General features: G+C 40.8%; 1 protein-coding gene across 3 annotated transcripts in view; it reads right to left on the reverse strand.

Annotated features, from left to right (window-relative positions):
* nphs1 (NPHS1 adhesion molecule, nephrin) overlaps window positions 1-21,325 on the reverse strand; it is a 47,630-nt gene extending 26,305 nt beyond the window's left edge. The window contains exons 1-5 of one of the 3 annotated variants that reach the window (XM_085292419.1): window positions 21,209-21,325; window positions 15,944-16,037; window positions 11,035-11,229; window positions 6,652-6,774; window positions 223-345 (exon numbers count right to left, since the gene is read on the reverse strand). In XM_085292419.1, the coding sequence (XP_085148545.1) occupies window positions 223-345; window positions 6,652-6,774; window positions 11,035-11,229; window positions 15,944-16,007 (505 nt within the window). In that variant the 5' untranslated portion in view covers window positions 16,008-16,037; window positions 21,209-21,325. Of the gene's footprint in view, window positions 1-222; window positions 346-6,651; window positions 6,775-11,034; window positions 11,230-13,440; window positions 13,603-13,771; window positions 13,908-15,943; window positions 16,038-21,208 lie in introns of those variants that run through there. The other 2 variants (XM_085292421.1, XM_085292420.1) reach the window with 2 other exon arrangements.
* Between the last annotated feature and the right edge of the window lie 4,377 nt (window positions 21,326-25,702).

Raw genomic sequence — 25,702 nt, forward strand, 5'->3', positions numbered from 1 at the left:
CTCCTTTCAACTCTGCAATTTAAAAAAACCAAAACAAAACTAAGAAACAAGAAGCCTTTAGTGGACTCGAATTTTATTCTGTGTTTTCTTGTTAAAATATTCAGGTTGAGGCCTATACGCATGGCAGACTGTAGAATATCAAAAAGGCGGCTGGCCCTTCCTTCCAGCTTGTCAGCCTGACCATCAAGATAAAAATCTAATGGAGCACAAAGCATGACTCACCTTTATAAAGTGTGATTTCTGCCAAAGGCTTTGCATCAGGGGCAACGCAGGTGACGGTGTACTTCTTCCCGGCTTCCCAAGGTGTTGACATGTCCATGTCAAAGTACGGCTTGGACGGAGGGACTGAAAGAGAGAAAACAGCTCAAGTTTCCAACTTAACATCAGCACCTAAAAAACTATAGATTACACTGATTTCTAGCCATTGCTCTAAGCTTTATGCAGTGATATGATAATAGGATTGTAATATCTGGGACTGACTGGAGTGTCACACTGTCAGTTTTTGAATGATTTAGGTTTGATGTTTGGTTGCGTTTCAATACAAATTGTGGACAAGAAGAGAATATAAAGATGAAACGGTGATGAAACCAATCCAGTGCTAATCTATCATAGCAAACACCAAACACTTCTCTACTCAGATCACCCCCAAGCTAAATATGTGCTTTCTGGACTGATCAAAGCAGTCTTCACTTCTCCACTGTTCTCTACAATCCTTTTATCTGACCATAAATAGAGATTCCAGGAAAAGAAAAGGGAAAAAACACATAGCTTTTAACACAAGGGACCGAAAAAAATTTGGGCAGTAAATTGAGAAATCTGTCACCAACTAATTATGAAAGAGATTCTTTGCAGATCTGTTAGCCCCTCCTTACCAAGAGCATCAGTTAAATTAAGCACGCACTAGCCTACAGATAACTGGCCATGTATTGTGCTGGCTTTTAGTGTGTGGGTGAGCTTGTAGAATTAGAAACTATGGTTACTGTGAAGGTTGTTTTCTTTCATCAGAGATCAAGTGCAAAGGCTGCCTGAGTTAACAGACAGAATAGAGAGTTGGTAAGTACAGGAAGGAGATGTGTGCGTGTAAAGGGAGATGAAAGACTGGCAGAGGAGAAAAGAGATACTGCAAGAATGAAATGTGACTATAAGACGGGCTGTGGAGGATTAGGCGGAGCAGGGAGATAGCTGCCGCTCAGTCCGGAGATAAACCCCGCTGCCAATGTATGGCTCAACAACCAAACCAGCCAGCCATTCAACATCTACCTCTACGTCCATTTGAATCGTGGCCACTAGGAGGAGCTGTTGCTGTGTGCAGAGTCACCTCTTCGCTCTAGTCTGCTATTGAGACAGATGAGATGTGGCTGCAGCTTCAAACTGATTTAAAAGAAGCAATTGAATCTGTGTGGACTGTGATGGGTTACCCAGAGCACTGCAGAGGCGCGCACAGCAATAATGAGATGCATTTGTTTGTTTTCCCCTCCCTCTTCCCAGAGAAGATGACTGGGCCATGCATCTATTGACAGCCCCTGTACTCTCAATCTACTCAGGCCCACACAATTCACACAGGCGCATCACTTGTTGTGCTCGAAGGGTGTCTGGCAGCCTAACAAATCCTAAAATAAGAATAATGATATGTTCACAAATGAGGCAGGCAGGTATCTAATTTTTTCCTCGCTCGCTCATGCTGGCCTGTTCCTCTTATCTTTCGTTCACTCCATCATCCCCCTCTAGCAGCCCGAGCCCACCTCCCTCCACCCACACTATCTTTCTTGACCACTGCAGTTAAACTGCAGAAGCGCAGAGGAAGGTGTGTTCCAGCTTGGACTGGGACTTACAGCCGCCATCCATCACATCCCCTCAGAAAAGCCATGTGAGGGAATAAGCCCAGTCAAGCTAAACCTGCACCAATGCACATTTGTACAATTGCGATAGAACATGTGGACAACAATAAAACACACATCCGGCTCAATTACTAGACACGCACTCAGAGCAAAGAGCAGACAGCAACCATGCTGTTTTCTTAATTAACTCTTTCTGCCCTTTCTTTGTATACTTCTAAGTGGGATTTTTTAAATCCTTCCTCTTTCCGTCTGCTTTTCTGCTTCTGTTTCTCTTGTTAAGGTACATATATGAACACAGATAGGCAAGGACTTGATCCTGCAGTTCAGATGTGAAACGCTGAGCTGAAATATTCGATTTATTAGACAAATACGGACGGATGGATGGATAAAGCAGATAAGAACCAGATTAGCAGACACACATCAATATGCATAAGCAGCTCTTTGCACCTATCCTTCTTTCTCATTCACATACAGATGCACATGCTCTCTTTTCTCCATTGCACACAAGCACCCAAAGATAAACTCAAGTCTACAGTGAATGCAGATTTGCACGCACAAACACTCCGACACAGGCGAGTGAATGTGCAGACAAGCTACATTCATCTCATTTCACTCTAAAAACAGGCACCAGCATCTGCATGGTCTAACATGTGATACTAACCTGATTCTCCGAAAGATATTGGAAAAGGCCCAGAGGATAGAAAGTCTCTAAAAAGCTTATGCTGAATAGGATAGATAATAATGGAGCTCTGACTTCTTAACACCAGAAAGACACAACTCATCAGTTTCATCTTTGGATGATAAAGCTTGTCGAACACCATATTTTCACAGTATCTGTGCAAGAATGTTTTTTTTTCCTTCTATATTGTACTGTGCAAAAGTCTTGAGCCACCCCCTCATTTCTCTTTATTTTGCTTTCAATTTGCTTTTTTTCTTGAGCAATAGTTCTCCAGGATTTCTGAATGGCTTTCAAAGGTTTTCTTTGGACACTAGCTATTTTTAAACTCATTTTCAGTTCAGTCGCTTGTACCTGACCATTTTCAGAGGAAGCTACTTAACACTGACCAGTGAATTATTCAAAAGGCACCTAACTGAAGTAATTAACAAGTGTTGCTTTTACATATAACAGACAACTTTGCATCTTTAGGTATTTGATACTAGCAGCCTGTCACAAAAACACATAATTTGTTTCCATTTAGTTTAATGAACACAGAAATGTACCATTAAATTTTGATCCACCATACAATACAATGGAAAGCATCTGATTGACAGCAGTTTCATTTTTCAGCCCATATTGATCCTAAACACTTTCACTAGATAGAAAAACATATAATTAAACACTGTTATTCATGGATTGGCCTCCCCAGAGGAGGGACCTCAACATTATTGAAGCCGTGTGGGATCATGTTGACAGAGATCAGAAAGAAAAAGGCAGTCAACACCCAAAGAAGAGCTTTGAATGCCCTTAAAGAAGGTCGGAGAACTATTCGTGTAGGCATTATGCTTCATCTATGTTATATAGTTTCCATTTTCCAGCAAAATATAAAGAAATTACGATTTACACAGTATTATATGTGCAGAGAAACACATACATTTGGCTATTCATGCACAATATGAACATGGTATTTATTTGACATGTAATCCCTGATGTTGCAAACCACTGAAACAGCTTTCCATTTTCTGTCTGCATTCAGAGGGAGAAGTGGAACAGGTGTTTAGGACAAAAAGCTCTACCTCCATCACCTCTCATCTGCACGAGCGCTGCTCCAGCCAAAACATGTCATAACTGCATCTGTCAGCATCCATCTCCCAAACTCCCATTTACAGCAAGTGCATCACACACGCGCAACATTAAAAACAGATTTAGGCTCAATTGTAAATGCACCTTTGTGATGGATTCTAAATAAATTAACAAGGAACCGCTCATGTTGCTATTAAGCAGAACTTCCCCTTTTCAGAAAGAACCTACTGTAACATTAAAGTGGCGCTGTCAGAATTAAAGCATGGCACCAGTGTATAACACCCCATCCTCTGATGAGGTTATATCTTGGGCAACTGTCAGAACTTTTCATGAACAAAGATGAATAAAGTCACCATGTTCTACGTTGCTTGTGCCCCCATTTATAAGTTGTTCCATTATTCATAACAGGGAATCATAAAATGAAGGCTCATTATATACTCTTCAAGTGCTAAACTCATTAGCTCCCGAAAAAAACCTCGCTATAGCCCTGGTTCCTAAAATGTCCTCTAACCTCCAACCAACGCTGATAATAAGCTTACACACATGGGCACGTACACACACACACACACACACACACACACACACACACACACATATCTCGGTGACACACTATGCCAAATGAATGAGTAACAGTCTAAAACCAGAACACATCAAAAACAGTTTTGAACATTTGCAGGAGGCATCTGTACAGGCGTGCACTGTGGTGAGGGAGAGAGTTGTTCATTAATAGGATTAAATGCTAAGGCTAATGGTATAAACCGAGACACAGGATGTGTCAGGTATGTGACGGGCACAGTGCGGGGTAAGTTTTAGTAGAGGAGGGGGCTTTAGCAGAGAGGGTAGAGGTTGTTATTGTCATGGATTACTCACTGCCACTTGATCTGCCTGTTGCAGTAATCCCCTATCTAAGCTCCGCAGGGAAGCAAAAAACACACAGGAGTTAGGTTGCACCAATGGAAATGTCTTGAAAACATCTCTTTGTAAGCCCATGGATGGGGCTTATTGACATTTTTGCCTTTATCCCTGCTATTTACTGCCTGTGGTGATCCATCTTGAATTAGCCAGTCATAATATCACTCTCCCTGACCCAAGAATCCAATTATACAACCACCAATCTCTGTTTTGTTTTCAAATTCCTCCCCTCTCCCCTACTGTATCTCCTCATAAAGACTTTATAGTGTTTTGATTTGATGCAGAGCTTGATAGGATATGGCCATGGTTGACTGGCCAGGGGTGCGGGGCCTTGGGAGCCGTAGTTCAGTGATAGAGAAGTCCATCGGAAACTCATCAGAGACGGTGCACTTCAAAGGGGATACACAGTTTCCAGTCCCAGTTCAGCACTAACAGGAGATTGAATTCATCAGCTCATTATCAAGCCCCAGATTAGTCACGTATTTTGAATCACTTGAACTGCTGGGCTGGAACAAATAACCCTTTAAGACCAAGGCTGCAGAGAGCTTTTTAAGCCAGTCACTTCACTGATTGCCCTTTGCGACAGCTCATCTACAAATGTCCATGTTAAACAGTCAACAGCTGGGACGTGAGCCCAGGACACTGAATAAAAGCACCTGCTGAGATGTGCAGCATGTGGACTCGTATGTGAGCATTTCAGAAACATTATGAAAGAGTCTGTCACGGGTAAATGCTAGTACTAATACTACTACCAGCCATCCCTGATGCAACACACTGGTTGGTATAACACATATTTTCATTGTTTTGACAAAGCAGAAAGCGAGAGTTTTGATTTTGTATAAGTGGGCACACATGCAAGAAGCATCTCAGAGGTAATGAATGTGGGAGTCAAGCCTGCTGTGGCTGCAGGTGTAGGCTTGCCGTAGCATATTAAACTGCAGCAGTGTAGAATACTGCCATTCAAGTACAACACTACCCGCCATTTCTCGCGCCAGCCTATTGATGTCAGAAAAACCTGCTCTCTTCCCAGAAGAGAGCGAGGACTCTACAATCGCCACAACCGCCCCTCCTATCCAAACCCCCATCCTCAGTGTCCATGGTCACCAAAGAGAAAGCCTGCGAGCCAAGAGAGAGGGTGAAATTGTGCGGGGGAGAGAATAGGGAGGGGGATGTAAGTAAATGAAGTGCGCCTGGAGAAGAAAGGTTCTTTTAGAGTCCTTTCCTTACCACATATGGGCTTGCTCCCACAAGCAAAAGGGTTAGGGAGAGAGAAACACCGGTTGTTATAGAGTGACTACAGGTGGTCTAATGTAGTTGCACAATAACATCTATTCCATTCCATGTCTGAGAAGGAACTTTTCAATCACTTCTGTTAAAATGTATTCCTGCGCAAGGAAGAGACATGAATCGCCTTGAGGCTTGCTAGAGAAGCCAGGCTGCTCTTTATATTTTCCAGCTGCTAGTTAAAGCCACAGACCCTTCTGGAACATGTAAAGGTGGCATAGTACTTGAATACTGTTTGAAAAGTTTGCAGAATTGTGAGCACAAAACTGAAACAACCTTCTTAATATTGTCTAGATCCCCCTTGTGCTAATAAAAAAGCTCTGAACCCCTGGAGGCTGGGTCATTACCCTTGTCAGGTTCCTCGAGCCATTCTTCATCAATGTGTTGGAGTGCACACTGTTCTGCTGAGGGAGGCTACGGCCATTCAGGACTACCTTTGTGTTCTTGGTTGGCAGCAATGCTGGGTAATTGTTATATCTCCAAGTAACAGTCTCATTAATGTGAGGACCCAAGGTCATCAAAACATTTAATTTTAACGAGATGATCATTATGATTCACTTCACCTGGTGGTACTTTTAATGCTGTGGTTGATCAGTGTATTATTGAATAAAACTGCTACAGTAAACACGCCGTACCAAGGGCAAAGTAACTTAAAACTGTCCTTCAAATGCAATTGCCGTATCTTACACAAATAAAAGCTCTTTATCAATAGAAATGAATATTTAACAGCTCTTTGTATGCTGATTACTGGTCAAGAGGTCACAAATGTTACTGGAGTACTGAGGATGCTCACTGTGCCTTCTAACATGCATTTTGTTACTCGGGGAAAAAAAAGAAAAAAGAAAACATGATTATTATTAGACTCCACAACCTTACTTCGTACGTCGAGCCAGGCCAGCCTGGAAATGATTCCACTGCTGGACTCAGATGAGGTCACTTGACATTCATATTGAGTGTCATCTTCCAGTTGAGCATCTTCAATCTGAAGATGATACTGGCCTGGAACAGAGATGGAGAGATGAACTGTGTTGGAGAGATGCTACATATGTAGATAATTACAAAAAGAATGGGTTCATTTTCCTATGCGTCCCCTTCTACTGAGTATAACTTAGGAGGTCCTAACATTTATAGTATTTATATATTGACAAGCATTTAGCATTTTTAGAGGCCTTTTTTTAAATTTACATAATGCCAAAATTAACTATCAAAGAGAAACTGACAATGGGTTTAATGTAGAGAGCACCTAATTTTAGTTCTACCAAATGCTTTACAATATCTTCTCATTTACCCAATTACAGACGCTCATGCAAAGCAGCTGTAACTAGTAGATCTGAGGTTTTGTCTTGCACAAGGACCCTTTGGTACGTGGAGGGTCCAGGGATCAAACCACCACTTGAGCCACGGCAGCTTAGAAATCTAAATGGCAGTCCTGCGCATCAGTTCAGTACGATAATATACTCCACTGCTGACATTCCTGTTTGATTTGACTATAAACAGCCAGTTTTCTTATTTCTGTAAAATATAAACATTTCACTTGGTGAGAATCTCCAGCTGCAGGCATTTCCATTGACATGCTAGTGGTTGTTTATACTCACAGCATTTTGTTTCAGAATGAATTTCCAGTGTGGTAAATGAAATCCAATCCCAAATTCACAACGCAGACTGAATAAAATGTCTATTAATTGATGCCAGGCAGAATCCCTCACTCTGCATCTCTCTTCTGATAGTGTGGCATGCCAACAGGGCTTGATTTGTTTGATGCATTGCCATAACCTGTGGGGATTAGATGATGTTCAACGTTGGTTTTCCAGCTCCTGATGGCTCACAGCCTACTAATATGTGGAAAATAGTATCTTAGTCTGACAACCACACAGGCCTACAAATACATGTGTCAAGTACGCTGGCAAGATAATTAACACCAACCAGAAGCAATTTTCACATCTAAGTTATCATTGAGTGCAGAAAGAAAGAGACATTGGAGTTATTAATCATATTCCTCTTTCCTGAAATTACTCACAAATAGTCCAATCAAGTTGTAGAGACTGGCAGAGGCTGCAATGAGAATTGGTTATTTGCCCATTACTCTGTATCTATTTCATCTAGGGCCTTTGAAATTTTTGGATACAGTACATCTGTACATCAGTTCCACTGCCAGTTCAGATAGAGGGGGAGGAGGTGGAGGTGGTCAACAAGTACAAGTACCTCGGGCTGTGGGTGGACAATAAACTGGACTGGTCATGCAACACAGAGCACCTGTATAAAAAAGCCCAAAGCCGACTGTACTTCCTCAGGAGGCTGAGGTCTTTTAACATCTGCAGGAAGCTCCTGAGGATGTTTTACCAGTCAGTGGTTGCTGGAGTACTTTTCTATGCTGTGGTGTGCTGGGGGAGCAGCACAGCAAAGAGGGACTCATCCAGGCTGGAGAAACTGATCAGGAGGGCTAGCTCTGTGGTCGGCATGAAGCTGGACACTCTGGTGACAGTGGCAGAGAAAAGGACATTAAAGAAACTGATGGACATTATGGACAATGCTGGGCATCCTCTGCACACGGCCATTAACAACCAGAAGAGTCTGTTCAGTGACAGGTTGCTTCTCCCCAAGACAAGAACTAACAGACTTAAAAACTCCTTTGTCCCACACGCCATCAGACTGTTTAACTCCTCTCTGGAGGGGAGAGGGAGGGGAAACAGGAGGACAAAGGAGGGGGGAACAACTAAGCTGTAGTGCCTCTTCACCTCACTGTACAATACCTTGTGCAATACTTTTTGTAAATAGTCAACAGTGCAATAGACTCAATGCTTGAAATGTGCAATTCACTTGTATTTTTATTTTTTATTCCTATTTATTCTATTTATCCCCTTTGTATATTTTATTTATATTTGTCTCTGTATTTATATGTGTGTGTGTGTGTGTGTGTGTGTGTGTGTGTGTGTGTGTGTGTATATATATATATATATAACAGTTCTGTAACTGTAACTTCGGTCGTTGCTGTGCTTTTTTTGGAAGTCGAATTTCCCAGAGGAACCCACCCGAGGGATTAATAAAGTTCTATCTTATCTTATCTTATCTTATCTTATCTCTTATCTACATAGATATTATGCCTGCAGTGGAAAATGCCTTCCCTTCTGCAAATATAAATCTGTGCATCAGCCCAGAAACTTTAAAACACATACTATTACATAAGTGGGAAAGGTCAGTCCCCAGGGAGAGGGAAAGAGTAGGGGAAATTGTTGATGTTCGTGTAAACAACCTTTTTCATCATTTAGTCAGGCACTGTTGCCTGACATCAAGAAGGTTCCTGGCAAGAACCTGCTGGCTGACTGAGGCCTTTTTATGAGTTTGCATCCTCTCCCTGTGCCTGATGGCTTTTCTCCGGGTACTGCGGCATCCTCCCACAGTCCAAAGGAATGCTTGTTAGGTTGGGGCTGGTGATTCTAAATAAGCCTGAGGTATCGATATTAGCATGTGTGGCTGTCTGTCTCTTGATGTAAACCCTGTGATGAACTGGCGACCTGTCAAGGATGTACCCCCTCTTTTTCCTGTTTGACAGCTGAGGCAAGCTCCAGCCTTTCTGTGCCCCTGAGTTGGATAAAAACAAATGGATAGATGGAGGGAGGGAGCGATGGATGGATGGATTTGATACTGTATAACAAGATAACAGCAACATATCTCAAAAAGCCCCAGTAAGAGCCTCAATTAATCTCTATGTGTGACTATGATTTATCAGTTTATGATGCTTGCTGATATTAGATAAGATAAAATCTGATTCACTTCTCTCTACATGTGACGTTCATTATTAACATTTTACCTGATTGGCTGGCTGCATGCTATTTTCTAGAGTTGTGTTGTTGCTCGTGAGCCATTCTTTGAATACAAAATGAGAAAGACAAACCTAATGCTTTGGTGCCTTAAAAAAAGCTGTTTTATCTTTAAGGTTCTGTCTTTACACTGAGAGTTGGTGCACATAAATGGCTGAAATCCTGGATCTAGGCTCATGTCAGTACACATTTACATTACTGCTTCAGCTCGGGGAAACTAAGGGTACTAAATTTACTATAAGTGCATGCTGAAATCAACGCCGGCCTCTCTTCTGTGCGTGAATATGTGATTTCAGTCTTTTTAAGCATCAATAAACATCACTGATGACAATCAGTGAAAACTGGTGGTGTATAAAGTGCAGTCAAGTGTCATCTTAAATGATTTTGCTAGTTCTGTGCAGTGTAAAGTGATTGCATACATCAGTCTGCAGTTTCATTTCCTGGAAAAGGGTACCTGCACTGATGGGCATTTTATTTATGACTGAGCCTATGAGTGTTTGACAGCTTGTGTGTGTTTGTGGTCCTTACATTCATTGTGTACTTCTTTTTTCCTTGTTGTGGATATAAAAGGTGATTTTCTAACCCTGTGTCTATTGTAATGAATAATTTTCTCACTAACAGTTAATCAACAGAGAAATATTTTACTCCTCTGAATGTATTTGTGTAAACTCAAGCCATGAATAAGGGCACACACGAGAATGTGCATCATTGTATCCCTTAGTGTTTATGTGTCACTGGTGGTCTCCCACACTGTGCAACAGTGAAATGCAGCTTGTCTAGTTGTGGGCTGATCAGGAACAGATGCTCTTCTCTTACTCAGGATTGCCTTCTAATTGGCTATTACTTTTTATAGACTGTGGTGCAGATTCTGCAACACACTATATTCTCTGCCACATTTCACAGATCATCTGGCACTCTGTTGCTTTAATTTCTTTTTTTTTAATCTTCATGTGCGAGTGACAGGATAAGGGGGTTGTGCGAGAGGCTGTTGACAATCACATCACCTCACCTCACCCCAGATGATACCCCTTTATAATAGCCATAAGGTTCCTGTAACAGCCATGCTTATTGGAGCATCGAAGCCATAACAACAACAACCTCATCTCATTTACTTTTAGAGAAGCCCCCTTGAAGTCGTACCGCTGGGGGCATCTTGACATGACAGCAGCATTTCATAATTAAACCATATAAACTATAAGTCACAACAAAACAAAGAAGTACATGGGATTCAAATTGTGCTACTATCTTTGGGAAATCATATGTTAAAGTGCCCTTTACGCAAATAACACACAGTTCTCTGATGGTTTCATTTTTTAGTTGTTTAGGTTTACTAATTTTGGCATCTCTTGAGGTTCTGTTATTATACATGTTTATTTAGTTTTAATAGGTCCATCAAAGCTCAATAGGCCATAGACCATATTCCGTGAGTATCCCGGCTTACCTCTCTCGGGGTTTCCAATCATGCTGTAGCGTGGAAAGCCTGGCAGGCTTCTCTCAGGTCCCAGGAGGAAGCCATCTTTGGCCCACTGCACAGTCCCCGAGGCTCGCAACACCTCACACCTCAACACAGCTGTGGCTCCCATCCGCACAGTTAGATTCTTGGGCTCAGTCCTAAAGGCCTGCTGGGCCCGTGTGCCTGGAAACATTAAACAAAAAAAAAAAAAAAAAGGAGAAGCAGGCGCATTGGAAAGGAAACATGAAAGGGATATGTTGGGATTTCATGAAAAGAGATGGAAAAGAATAAGAGCTGAGTATGTGTGAGGAGTGTGATGAAGGAAATAAAATGAGCAGAAGGAGCATGACAAAAACATGCACCACAGGAGAGCAGTCCTGTGGTCTTTTTGTTTGAGAAGGCATCCCATTGTGCCTGGCCACATTATTCATCTTGGCATATGTTTTATTGATGGGAAACTGCAGTGATACGGCCCTGAAAATGAGTCAATAAAGTAATTACTGCAAATTAAATCCCCCCTCGGCCATGCAGATAGGGTATTGGGAAGAGGAAAAAAAACATGGGGCACCAGAGACCTTGTTCACCTGTGGTTTTTCCTCAATGTCGATGTCCCACTAGCTAATTCCTCCCGGGAAGAGTAATGATTATCACTTTAATCCCCCTTGTTTGTCATAGTTGGTGTTCACCATCCTTCAGCCAAGCTCTGAGGTGACAGCCTATGGCGCAGTGCACTTGAGTCAGGAAGGTTACGTTAAAGTAGACCACCCACCAGGCTTTTACACTGGGGCTAAGATTATATGAGTATTACATACAAAAGTTTATGAATAAATTCAGTTCAAAAAGCCAAATGCAAGTGCATACTCCAATTAGCGTTTAATATCTGAGCGTAAGTCTGTTTAAACAATGCCCCACAGAGAACCTGATTCTATTGGGCTGTTTAAATCTTGACCTTCATTGAAGCAATGGCCAAGTTGTTTGTGAAGTGCATGCTCTGTTGCATCTGACAACATGAGTGAGAGGCAGAGCTCTCAGATCAAGGCTGAACCAGTCACCTCACGTCAAATATGAAGGGCAAGATTGGCCATTACAGAGGATGCATACAAACAGCCAAACACAGAAGCAAATTTGCATACAGTTTACATAAATGAATAGTCAATAATGATCTACAGTGCCTACTAAAATACTTCCACAATGGATTTTACTGAGAAATAGAAATATCAAAATGCAGCAATACAATTTCATTTCCATGTCCTAAAGTGAGCTGAATTTATAATCGTTAAGTTAAACCAGTTTTATGGACCATACATAGAGCTTTACAGTAATATTTGCATACTGCTCTTTTACAATATAGGTGCAGCTCTTTATCCATCACAGACACATACACACCACAGACACTTTGGGGGCAGTTTTTGTGGTCTGTATCAAGGACACTTTGGCATGGATGACCTGCTCTATCTCCAAACCACTAAGGCTTTAACCTACTTAAAGTGAGTAGTGTTAGCTAAACTTAGCAAACTTTGGATGTTTCTGTGGCGTTACAGAGATGGGTTAAATCTTTTTCTTGTGGACTTGATATTGCACCTTAGCATGTCACACATAAACAAGAGTTTTATCACCAAAGCACAAGAGGTTAATACCTCAACAACAGCAAGCATGTTTGTTGTGGCTTTTAAAAAAATTTTTTTATAAATGACATTTATATATACCCATAGGGGAAATTAAGGGGCAGTATGGTGACTTATTAGCAGCGGTCATCATCCAAGGGGCAATCTCCAGAGCTAAAAAATTACCCCAATGCTTCTTGTGCCACATGATGCTCGTTACTTTAAAAATGTCCAAATTTACATCTTTAAAAATATCGCTTACACCCTGGTATAAACAAATAAACACACACACAAACACACACACACACACAAAAGGTTTTAGCACCTATGGCTAGGTTTCATTATTATTATTACTATTATTATTTTGCTAATGCATCCACCTGGATTGATTGACAGGTGTCCTGATACAGGTAGGTGAAGCAGACCGGTTATCTTTTAGGCTTCATCCACCATTTCACGTAACTCTTCACTGTTTATGTCTGCTGGTGGTGCTTTTTGGAGCATTTTTAATGGATTATGTGACCAATATTATGAGCTGTAGTATGGCACAGCGCTAGTTTCTGCTTCTGCAATGGTGAGTAAAATTCTAGTATTTTATTCCTCTCTTGCTTAACACTATATGTATGTCTATACAATTTATGAATTTAGCTTGCTAACCAAACTAGCTAGCATCAGGTGATAAACTAGCATCCAAAACACCAACACGTGACGTCCTGGTGCCTGAAGGTAAGAGTTCAGTTCAGGTTTTTTTGACATTCTGTTGCAAAACAGCTGTAAAAACAGTTCTCACCAGCCAGCATTTGTCCATCCACCCCTTCAGCAGATGTGGAATAACGTTTGTATTCACGTGCAGTTGTGTTTTTGGTATTCTGATAGAGTCAGGTATTTATGCTTTGTTTTGTTCTTCACCTCCTCCTTCTCCTCTTCTTGAGGGAAATATTTTGCTTGTGAAAGAGTGTCAAGGAAGGCGGTAGGTAACCAGACTCAGAAGGCATTTTGGGTTCCCAGAGATGAGCAGTTTTTTGTTTTGTTTTTTTACAATCACCCCCATTATTTGTGAAACTTAAAACAAAACTCATAACAGGAAACAAAGAGCACACGGAATAAGCAACACACCTCACCTGTCAATTCCCCTTCTGTTAGTGTAGCCAGTACCACTAGTTTAAGGTGAGAAATCTACAACTCAACACAAATGGCTGAGAATCACATGAAGCTCACTCCTCTCCTGATTAACTCATTTACACAGCTAAATGCTCCATATAAGAAAACTATTAGGACAAATCACTTCATAATCCTATAAACTAACAAAAGGAAACATGCCTGTGCAAAAAACTCCCCTCTTCTTGGATTAACCTGGTGATGTCAGACATGACATCATCAGCACTTTAAAAGTCAGGAAATGCTGGAGGGATTTGGGGGGAGCTTTCCCACACCTGACCTACATGGATACTCAGAACAAAGAAACAATGGAAGAATATAAATGAGTTAAATCTGCAACATAATAAAATATAACGCAACATGTGATTAACCTTTTAACCCACATTTCCATACTTATTTTAATGTTGTAAGTTAAAGTTATTCTTTGCTGTTAAAGAGCAACAATATTTCTTGTTTAGGTGACAGATCTACCTCATGTATCTCTGTTCTTTAATTGTGTTTGGTAAATTCCATGAACTGGAAGTCATTTGTCACCATGGAAACATGATGTGACTTTCACTTAGTGTTATTTACTTTCTTTATAAAGTATTTGATGACAAAAAAGCTGACAGTTTAAAAGAATTGTGACAATGGAGCAAAAGTCTTAAACAACTCCCACCTAAGCAAAGTTACAAGCCAAATTACAATTTAGTCAATAATAACACAACATTACTCTGGATGAAGAACTAATTCCCTGTGAATAAGTTTCCTTTATGCCCTGAATAAATCTGGTGGGAAACTGGTTGTAATATAAATTGTCCATCAGCCAAAAACAGGGAAAAGATTTAACCAATGATGTTCTACTTGATTAGGCAAACCGAAGAGACAGTGGAAATTTTAAGAGTAAGTCCTATGCACCTATAGGAGACCTTACCTTACTATAAACCATGATGATGATCCTCAAAGGAGAAATGCAATCTAGTTCTTGCATATTTCTCACACTTACATTTTTCAGACTTTAATATTAAAAAGACAAGCCGATACAAAATGCAGTTTTTAAATGGTGATTTCACAAGTCTGGGGGATCATCAAGATATTTTTTGGGCAAATATGAGACAAGCATTCGTGTTCTTTTTGGTCAGCAGTGGTTTTCACCCTGCTCTGGATGCCATTTTTGTTCAGTCTCTTTCTTGCTGCTGAATCATGAACTCTGACCTTAACTGAGGCAAATGTGATTGCAGTTCCTCAGATGCCGTTCTGGGTTCTTTTGTGACCTTCTGGATGACTCGTCCGTGCACTCTGGGAGTAATTTTAGTAGAGTTTCACTACTGTTCCAGGTTTTCTTGATTTGTGGATAATAGCTCCAAACCGTAGTTTGCTGGAGTCCCAAAGCCTTAAAAATGCCTTTGAAACCCTTTCCAAACCGATTGATGTCAGTGAGTTTGTTTCTCATCATTTTCTTAAGGTCGCAGCAAGTTGTCTTGCTCTTTGAGATTTTTAAACTTCACTTTGACAGACAGGATCTGTTTAAATCATTTCTGGATTCAGCAGGTCTGACAGTAATCAGGTCTGGGGGTGGCTATTATAACTGAACTCAGCTTTCTAAAAAATGTGGTTAATTGCAGTTAATTCATGATTTAATAATCAGTTAGTTTTCACATACACCCATGTAGCTATGGATGGCTTTTTTCTGTAATAAATGAAATCTTCAATTTAATTTGTCTAACATGGAAATTTGTTTGATTATCTGAAATATGGTATATAGTATGATAGATATGGAAAACAATAAGAAATCAGAAAAAAGCCAAATACCTTCTTACAGCACTATATAAGACCCACAGTAAATCAATTATTGCTGCAGAAAACATAGCAATTAAGGCAAGATTTTCAACGTGTAAGGTGAAGAGATCACCATGAGATTAAGGTTGTACAGTGCTTTACTTACTGTACACTCCTATTTGAGGCAGGTTGAGAAGGTGACCTGAATGTATCACCGACGTTATTCTGTTTCAGTGAAAATTAAGACTTCAAAAAAGTGCTCTGGCTAGTCAACAGAGCACTGTTCCCAATGCTCTGTTGACCGGCCAGAACAGGGAAGGGACTTGGAAAGGCCACAGTTACTGTAATAACTCCACAGTGACATTTGATTCTCTTACCCAAGATAAAACAGAGAAAGGGTAGGACTGCAGGAGACACAATCCAGGCTGACAAGAAGTCCATTTCACCGCTGACACCTGACCTTCAACAACCCTGGAACAACCATTTAAAAAAAAAAAATCACAAATGACATATACACATCCACTACAGGCAGACATTAGGTTAGAAAGACAAGATGGGAAGGATTATTTTTCTTTCCATATTTTGTCATATTTTGTGAGTGTCGACATGATTTGATTTGCTGACAAACTATTTTTTAACATATCATTGTTTTGTAACAGTCCAGCACATGTTTACAACTCTATCTCTGCAGACTTCCAATTGATCATTCAGTTAATCAATGAATCATTCATAGTTCCATTAAAGTGGAGCTTAAGGCATTTAAAAGCATGGTTCTAATTTTAATGGCGTTTAATGGTGAAAAACCTTTTCTTGAGGATACACTCTTTGCAGTGTGTTTCAAATGAGAAAATGCAGAGGAACATTTTCGTTGAGCTAGAGTTAGTCTTGTGATGAGTATGAAAGTGTGCACAATTCCCTTAAGGCCATACACATATTTGTGATTAGTTGCACTAAAGACCTCTGTGGTCTCTGCAGCATTTCTCCTGGCTTTTCTTAAAGAATCAGCTTTGGGAGCAAAGAATGGAAGATAACGGACCTTTCTCTCAGCCTCCGAGAGCCGATTTTTAAACTTAGCCTGTGGAAACCAGTGTATACATGGGACGCACAAAAAAATGGAACAAAAATGTCCTTAGTAGTGATCTACATTTCACTAATATAAATTTAGAATTTGTATTAAATTGATATTAAATTAAACCACTATCACTTGATTTATATAGCGTAGCAGCTGCCTTACCCTATAAAGTAAACTCTCCATAGCTTTTTGCATAAAATGGTTGATACAGTACTGTAAAAAAATTTTAAAAGACCCCTTATTTCTTTATTTCTTCCAAGGACCCAGACATTCTTGTAATTTTTAAGTTGGTCTTCGGCAACAGTCCTCCAGGCTTTTTGAAGCTGTTTCTCTCTGGACGTTGGCTACTTTTTAGCTTATTGTCAGTCCAGTCCTGGTGCCTGTTGCAAAATTTGTTCACATTTGTTTAGTTGAAACTATGACAAATGCTAAAGATAACACAGGCATAGAACTTTGTTTTTACACCAACAAGGTGATTCCTAGTAGACTATGAGCCAAAAACCTGGCATGTCTTGGCATGGTGTGGGGGTTATCCCTAAAAATTTGAAGAAAATGGAGCGTTGGAGGACAAAAACTAAAGTACTGTAGGTGCAAAAAATCGGAACCAAAAACCAAAAACAACGAATTGTATCTTAAGGTCAAGGCCTTAAGATATCGGAAAGACCTGACCTAAGAAATAGGTAAGGTATATCTGGCCCTTTCATTAATCCGTTTACTGTGCACTGAAGTCTCATCAGAAATGGCCTGAATGGACGGGTGGCTCCCAAGAAGCCGTTCTTAGTAATTAAACTAAGAGGAATGCCAGATTACACAAGAACTGGACTAAAAATCAGTGTCAACAGGCCTGATGAAATGATGAATCCAAATGATTTCAATGAATCCAAATGAAATTTCCAGTTTAAAATTTTATCGATATATACAGAAAAGGGCCGGAGCGAGTGTTTATAGCTATCTGTAAAACATGGTGGAGGCTCTGTCAATGTTTAAGACAAGCCAATGCTGTTGGGGATTTTGTCAAAAATTATGGAATTATGAACACAGAAAAGTGCCATCAGATTTTGATCCACCATACAATACCATCGGGAAAAAATCTGATTGGCAACAGCTTCATTTTTCAGCATAACAGCGATCCCACAAACACACTGCAAATGCAGTAAAAGCATATCTGGACTGAAAAACTACACAGAGTGGAACAAAAGGTAGCCAACATCTAAAGAAGGGCTTTGAATGCCCTTCATTAAGTCTGAAGAATTATTTCTGGAGACTAAAAGAAATCAGACTAAAAGATGTGTTAAAGATGGACATACAAAGGCGGCCCTACCAAATGTTAACTTTCGGTCTTGTTAGAATGATATAACCTCTGTTTTTGCTTTATATGTTGTAATTCCATTTGTATTTATACATGTTTCAATTTCAAAAAATCTCTGCACATATTTTCCATTCCCTAGAAAAGTATAAAGAAACAAGAAACACTCAGAGAAAGCAAATATCCACCAAGGCAACTCACTCTCTGAGCAGTATTTACTTTTAATGGAATAGTGTTGCATGTTGCATATGTTCATTTAGTTTTCTTTTTAAACATAAGAAATTTGTAGGGCAGTACAACTGCAATAAGGGTAGCATGTTTACTCTGATTACACAGACATTATGTAGAAGTAGGTAATGATAATGATAGTGGGCATAGATTTATAAATAAATGGACATAAAAAAACTTGAGCTTATTTTATATTTTACAACAGTAAAATACTAACTAACTAGCAACCTCATTCTCTTTGTCTTGACAATGCTTTCTTTAAGGATATCACGCATTTTGTAAATAAGGGCAGATGTGAAAAGTAAGAGAGAGATCAGAGGTCAAAAACAACATGATATTTGGATCCAAACTATAATTTGATATTTAGACTCCTCATATGCCAGCGTATCATTTCCAAAATGCTGCCAATAAAAACGAAGGCTTGTAAACATACATTTAAAGATAAAATACATTTTATGAAAGTTTGACCTTATTTGACCCCGAGGAAAAGGTCAAAGATCCAAAGTAAAGGGATATTTAGATGCCCCATATAAGAATCCCTATATACCTATATGCTGTCAATACAAACAATGGTAGTAAGAAACACAGGTTTAAATAGCATCTTTATTTTAATTACCTTCAGATCAATCTACTGACCTTGAAGGAGAGCTCAAAGGAATACTTTTCATATATATTGACTGTATATGTTGAATACGCAGAAACTTGTAAAAAACATAGTTTCTAAGGCTTTCTGTCAGTTTTTGACCAATAAACCATTAAGTTGACCTTGAAGACCTTGGTAGACGCAAGCTACATTTTAATGGATTTGATCAGAATTCATTCGAAACTTTTTGACTTCATAGAGAGAATGACACAGACACAAATGTTACAGCAAACATAACGTTCTCAATGGGGGTCATGAGGGTTAGCTCGGGACTTTTGAATATTGCTGTGAGTCAGAAAATCTCCATATGAGTTGTTGTAAATGTTGAGGTAAGAGTACATACAGAGTGTTCTGGTTAACACTTGTATTGGCACAGTCCATTAAGATAGTCAATTAGAGTGTGCATTTGGATATTTTCTCCAGATAAATGAGTATAGAAATGTGGTCCACTTTCTGCATCGTGGCATGCTCCTGTTGTGAATGGTGACAAAAGAACATTTTAGAAATTAATGACATAGGCAGTGCTGTGGTTCCAAGCCAATAGCATTCAATATTGTGGATACAGACTTGAGTTATTTGACCTGGAAGAGAGCTCTGTGGATTTTAAATCAGTATGTAATCACTTCAATGTATCTGCTGCAGGAGTGGAACAAATAATAGTGATTTACTTAATTGAAAACTAAACATTTTCTCATCTGAACAGACAAAATGAATTGGAGGCAATAGCTTTTTGACGCATCTTCCCTGAGTCGATTAGTTGCACTCCAACAGGCTTTGATAAGAATTAACTCACACTTAATTATTTTTTCGCTCTCAAAACATTGGTGTATTTCAGAGCCCCAAGTATACTCTTTGAACACACAAGGGCAATTATTTCCCTCTTCAATTAATAGAAAATCTTTCTGAGGTTAAAAATGCCCTTCTTCTCTTTATCTCTGCCTCGTGAAGGTAAACACAAAGACGATAATTTCCCGGCTTCTTCTTAAGATTTTGTCTTCACGTGAATGGCAATTTAGCATTTTCCATCTCCCGATAAGCGCTGGATTCCGTTCATTTGTCACCATGCAATTAGAAATGCCAAAATCTCATCTCTACCGTTGGGATTTAGGCCTCAAACATCAACCATTTCCTGTGAGGAGGAGGAATGTTTGTGCAGCACAGAGCGGTTGCTGTTGGCCTCGTGAGTCACCATTTTCATTGGGATTCTTAATGAAAGGAGACACAGCCTGGCTGACCTCCCCACATTCCCATTACCTAGTCAAACAACCACCTTAATTGCCTTAAAAATACAGCCAGTCGCAAGAATGCTCATTAAATGATACATGTTGATTGCCTTTGTATGCAAAAAAAAAGTGCGACGGTGTAGCATTTGCAGAATAACTGTAACGTGTCATTCAAAATGTGGCATTAGATAAATACCAGACTGAATGGCAATTTAATTTGTCTTCGACTATAAGAAAGAGACATATTTTACTACTGCAGCACTCAATTGGTTCGGTGTTTTTTCTCTTTTCGACCTTGTTCTTCTCTAGCTTCTTACAAATGCAAATTAGAAAGTTTGATTTGAAATTTGATTCGCTTTTAGAGACAACGCTGCCACTCTCCCCGCAAGGACATTAGAAGTAGCTGAACTATTCAGCGTGACCCCGACAGGTAGATTTTTAATGGCATCTTTCATAACATCATCAAACGACTCAATACACTCAATCCTAGACCAATTTAACATAAAACCCCATGAAATCAGTCAATGCGCAGAAAATGAAGTTTCAACCTCCATGCAGCCATCCATTTCAGATGTGGTCATACATCTTAATGCCAACCTAAACTCTTACCAATCTCACCAATTGCCTGTGGGTACAATTACTGTAGCTTATAGAGGCTGTCTTGTGAACTATTACTGCTTCAGCTCTGAGTTGCTGATAAAGAGGGCTTCTAAAAGATGTGGATTAGATTATCAACAGAATCTAATTACATCTAAATCCTCGATTTCTCATTTAAACATGGCATTTTATAAGCAGTCTGATTAGAGCAGACAAGCTAAATCATATCAGCTTGGCCAATACACACGCCCAGTCCAATTTCAAAGCACTCAAGTAAACACTTGCTTTGTTTCCGGTCCCTTTGGCTCAAAGTGTTCAAGTTTACTGGATTACACTGACTTCGTTACACAAACTGACACACCTGCTCTCCCCAGGAAAAAGTTGAGAGACAGAGAGGCAAAGCCTCCTTTCAACCCTCACCAACTCAGGCACATCTGCCTGCCTAGGGTACACAGAAAAAAAAATGAGGCAAGCACACAGACACACAGAGAGGGCGTACCTCCTTCTTAAAAAAGCCAAGAACCTTTTGAATAGGTGTGCGAATTTGCATGAGAGAAAGGGAGCCGTGCTTACCTGTTGAGTGACGCAAAGGCTCAGGAGCGTCTTTTTTGTCTTCCTGATCTACAGATGACTCTCTGAACACAAGTGAGCCTAGGAGATGTTAAAGAATGCCAATGGGACTCCCCCATCTCTCACTCCTTAGTCTAAGACAGAGGCAAACAGATAAAGAGAGGGAGAGAAGCAATAGCGCGGAGTGCAGAATGAAGGGAGTTGTGTATGAGAAGTGTTGATGGAGGTGCTTCGAAGGGGGTCAAGTCAGCCGTGAAATAAATGTCAGAAAAACAATAACAAGGTTACAGCTGGCTTAGCAGTTCTAACATTTTTCTATGTATAAAGCTCCACAATGATAACTGACCACTTGTAATGTTGAAGGACCTCTGGTTTATTGAATGAATAAAAGCGGTAAAGTTATAACAGCTTGATAAAGCTGCAGTCAGCCAGAAATCTGAGGCACATGGATGTAGTTTCTTTTTTACTCTGCTTTTCTCTGGAGCGTTCATGGTTCCCATTATTTAGCATTACAGTGTGCATGGGTTGAAAGGAGCAGAGCAACCCTCAAAGATCCAGATGCAACATGGATGTCTTTACAACTGCTAGTTTGTAACATTTATGCTCATACATAATGAATGGAATAGAGACTATCCACACGGCTGTATTTCCTGTATTCAATACTCCCAGGCTGATCTGCTCTATTGCAGAAGTGGAGAAAAAGAGGAGCCGCAGAACTCACTTTAAACACAGATTTTTTTTCTTTATTTTATTTTTACTTTTGATTTTTTTTCTGATTCTTGCCCCTTCACCCCCACCCACTCCTTTTGTCAATTATATACTTCCAACTGAATGGTCGCTGGAGAACACCACCATTTGCTCAGTGGAACATACTGAAAGCTCTTCTAGTAAGGCAACTTGAAGGTCATGTTGATTTTCCACGTGCATGTATTTTTCATTTGATCTGCTCATAGTCCATACATGTGCTGTGAATGCATGTACCAGCTATTTGCTCAGTATAACCACAGAAGCACTTGCACAGCTGCATTTGTTATTGCAGCGTGGGTCAGTCATGCAGTGATGACAATCCAGCCACTGTCATTGAGAAGAGTGCAAAGACTTCCACATACATGGCAGCACATAATACAGAAAGAGTGTTCTATAAATCTGGCAACTGGAGCCTTATGTTATGCTGCACAGTATGCTATGTGTACTGCATATGTCTCTGTGTTTGTGTGTAGGTCATGGAGGTGGGTGTGTGCGCACGCGTGTGTGTGTGTGTCCCAGATGTTAGCAGCTGGCTTGTGTATTTGATGCTGGCCCCACAGACAGTCATTAAGCCCAGCAGCCCAGGGCTAGAAGGTTAATTCCCCCGCCTGGAGGGGTCTGTTAGGTGGGAGGCAGGAGGAAAAGGAGCGGAGGAGGTGGAGTGTGAGGTGGAGAGGGTGGTGAGGAGGCGGGGGAGCAATGGGAGGCGAGGGGGCTGTGAAGCTCAGAACTCAGTTCACACAAACAGCACTGTCAGCAAGACTGGAGCAGCTCTACTGCCAGACGAAGAAAAGGGAGGGAGGGAGCTGGGGCCTGACAGAGAGGTAAGGAAGGGAGGGAGGGAGATGGACAGAGGACCTGAAGATGAATGGTGAGAGGAGGGGGATGCAAGGAAGAGATGGGAAATACAGTAAGGGGGCAAAAAGAATTCATGTCAGGGAGTTGGACAGGCAGAGGGGGAGATGAAGGGGACATGAACGAGCAAGGTAATGGAGCGGGAGAAACGGATGGAGGAAGGAGGCCGAAAGATACTGTAAAATGGGCTGTGGAGTGATGAATAGAAGACTAGAGAGGTGCAGAGGAAGGGGGGAGATGGGCGGAAGGAAGGCTGACATGAAGAGTTGTTTTGAAAACCAACAGGAAGTCTACTGACTCAGACCAGTGCGTCAGGGAAAGCTAGGAGGAAGATTAATCAAAGAAAGCAATAAGAACTACGGTGAAAAGCAACACAATATGTGGAAAAAGGAATGATAGGGTCATGTCCAGGAGATTGATTCAGAGACGGCAAAGTAGGTGTCTGGCTGCATGTGATATTTTGGTGTGTTGGAGACTTTGTGCTGCCCGTTAGGCGTGTGTAGCATTTGTGTGGTGGTGGCTGCTCAAATTCTGTCTCTTGTTACTATAAAGACAACATGTTTTAATGGTTTATTGGTTTATTACAAAATGAATATGCAACATGGAGCCAGTGGGTAACAGATTAAATGCTCACAGTGTGATCCCCACCAGTAAGAGGTTTTAACCGGTTCAGTGTCCAGCGTTCAAGAGAAGCGGTTAATTAAATAAAGAGAGGCTTCAGTAACTCTTCAAGACTTCTGAGGAATCTGACAAAAAAGGCCCCCAAGTTGTCTTTTCTCATTGAGTTGGACGGTTCTACATTCACACTCTGCATTAACTACAACTTTCTGACCTGATGATCTGATTGGAGGCCCAGCTTCTGTTGCCTGCCACAGTACAGCTGCCATATCAGTGATGATTCTGTGTTCTAAATCTGCAGACAAGGTCAACATGCCCCCCCCCCCCCCCCCCCCGGCCAATCTGGCTCCTAGTCGACCACAGGAAGGAGATTTAACAGGCAATAGCAGACTGAGAGCATGCACTCCACAAACCAGAAATGACAATTATAGGCATCACTAAAACAGCAGTAGCAAACAGAGATAAGAGGACTTTCAAAAGTCTGACAGCGATAGTTGCTTAATCCCCTTCAGCAGCACTTTCTCCAGAAGTCTTTTATGACGACGTCTGAATAGAGACATGAACCTTGTCTCCCTGCTGGCAAGTTTGCAAAGCTTTCTCTCTCAAGTTGCTGTGCTTTGGTGAACCTGTAGACCAAGCAACGCTAGAGCATGTGGACGGACATGTATCAGGGTTAAGACAGATTTGGAAAAACCCAATTAAACACACCAGTACACTCTTTGCTGCCCTCTTTCAATCCCCATCCCTGTGTCCCTATTCATGTTGGCACTGATATGGAGTTCAGAGCTTGGCATGTGTGTATGTTCAAATGTGCGTGTATGTGATGGGATGGATGGAGAGGCTTGAGAATACCAGCTGCAGTGTCCAGATTGGGAAGGGATTAATTCCCAAATCTCCTCCATTTACCTCAGCTGCCTAACAAGCTCCAGCATAACCATGCTAACTCCCAGACGTTGTGACTTTGATTCCACTGGTAATAACAAACAACAGACACTGTTGACCAATCAAAGAGGCCTAATTGATGAGATGTTATACAGTGCTTTTTCTAGGAGGATGCTGACAGAGCAAGAGGGAGTAGGCGTATATAAAATAAAATCTCAGTCTGACTAAAATGCATTTATATTATAGGAATTCAATTGCAATAACTTTTAGATGGAAAATTGAAATAGATACCACCATGTTGCTGCAGTGGTGCTTTATATATTACATTACACGAGCAGCCGGGGAAGAAGCAGAAAGCTAAAAACCACTAGGCACCTTTGGAGAAGTGGAGCTCTTCATCTAACAGATTCCTGTGTGAAGTCATGAGGTCAGAGGCTGAACAGGATCGCTGAAACAATATTATTAGGTCACTGAGGGAAGAAGAGAAGGGTCAGATAATAAGACTCAATCTGGCTGAGTGAAAATGCATGGGAGGGAAAGTGCTGACGCCTCTCTTGCTCTGGCTCATCCAATTCCCGGCACTTACTCCGTGCCACTGATATTCATGCCGAGCTTTTTGTCCACGGCTCACAAACTTTAACATTCACCGTCTCCACTGCCCCATCTATCATCTCACTGTGGTGATGGACGCATAGAGAGCAAAGCAGCTAAAACGGCAGTGGGAGGGTGAAAGAGACACCAAGGGATAATATTGAAATTTGAGGTCAGAAAAGACAATTGTTGTATTCACTCGTGTGCGTCTCATTGACTTGTGTGGAGCCACCTGAATTATGTACAGTCAATGTACACAGACACATATGCACACGAAGGCAGTCACACGCACACGCGCAAATGCACAAATCGACACGGGAACCTCCTATCAGAAGCAATTCAATATAAAGATACACAGAGCTCAGGCAATAACCTGATCCTGGTAAGAGATGTTATAGGCTTTGACAGGGAGGGCTGAGCCACACAGCCCAGGCTGTTCTCCTAGTGTCACTAACAAAACAGAAGGATTAGAGGATGAAATGGAGCTAAATCTGGGCAAGCTAAAAATGGGGGCAAAAACAAGGCATGGAAAGAAACAATATTGAATGGATTCAAAGAAAGCCTTTAACAAGAGCTATTAAGCTATTAAATGGCACTTTAATAACAAAAGCCTTGTGCTCCATTATTTATATTCTGCTGTTAATAAATACACCCACATACGCAATGCATGCCACCCACAACCATCTTTGTATTTCTGAGTGCTCCATGAAAGAAATGCCACAAACTGGATTCTTCTTCTAATGCTTACCACAATAGCTGTAACCACAGTGAGCTTAGGTCCTCCCTACCTTACCTTCACAGCAT

Source organism: Mchenga conophoros, linkage group LG11, assembly GCF_057382185.1.
Source record: "Mchenga conophoros isolate Kocher_MC1m ecotype Shallow Benthic linkage group LG11, M_conophoros_male_GT1.1, whole genome shotgun sequence".
NCBI classification, from domain to species: Eukaryota; Metazoa; Chordata; class Actinopteri; order Cichliformes; family Cichlidae; genus Mchenga; species Mchenga conophoros.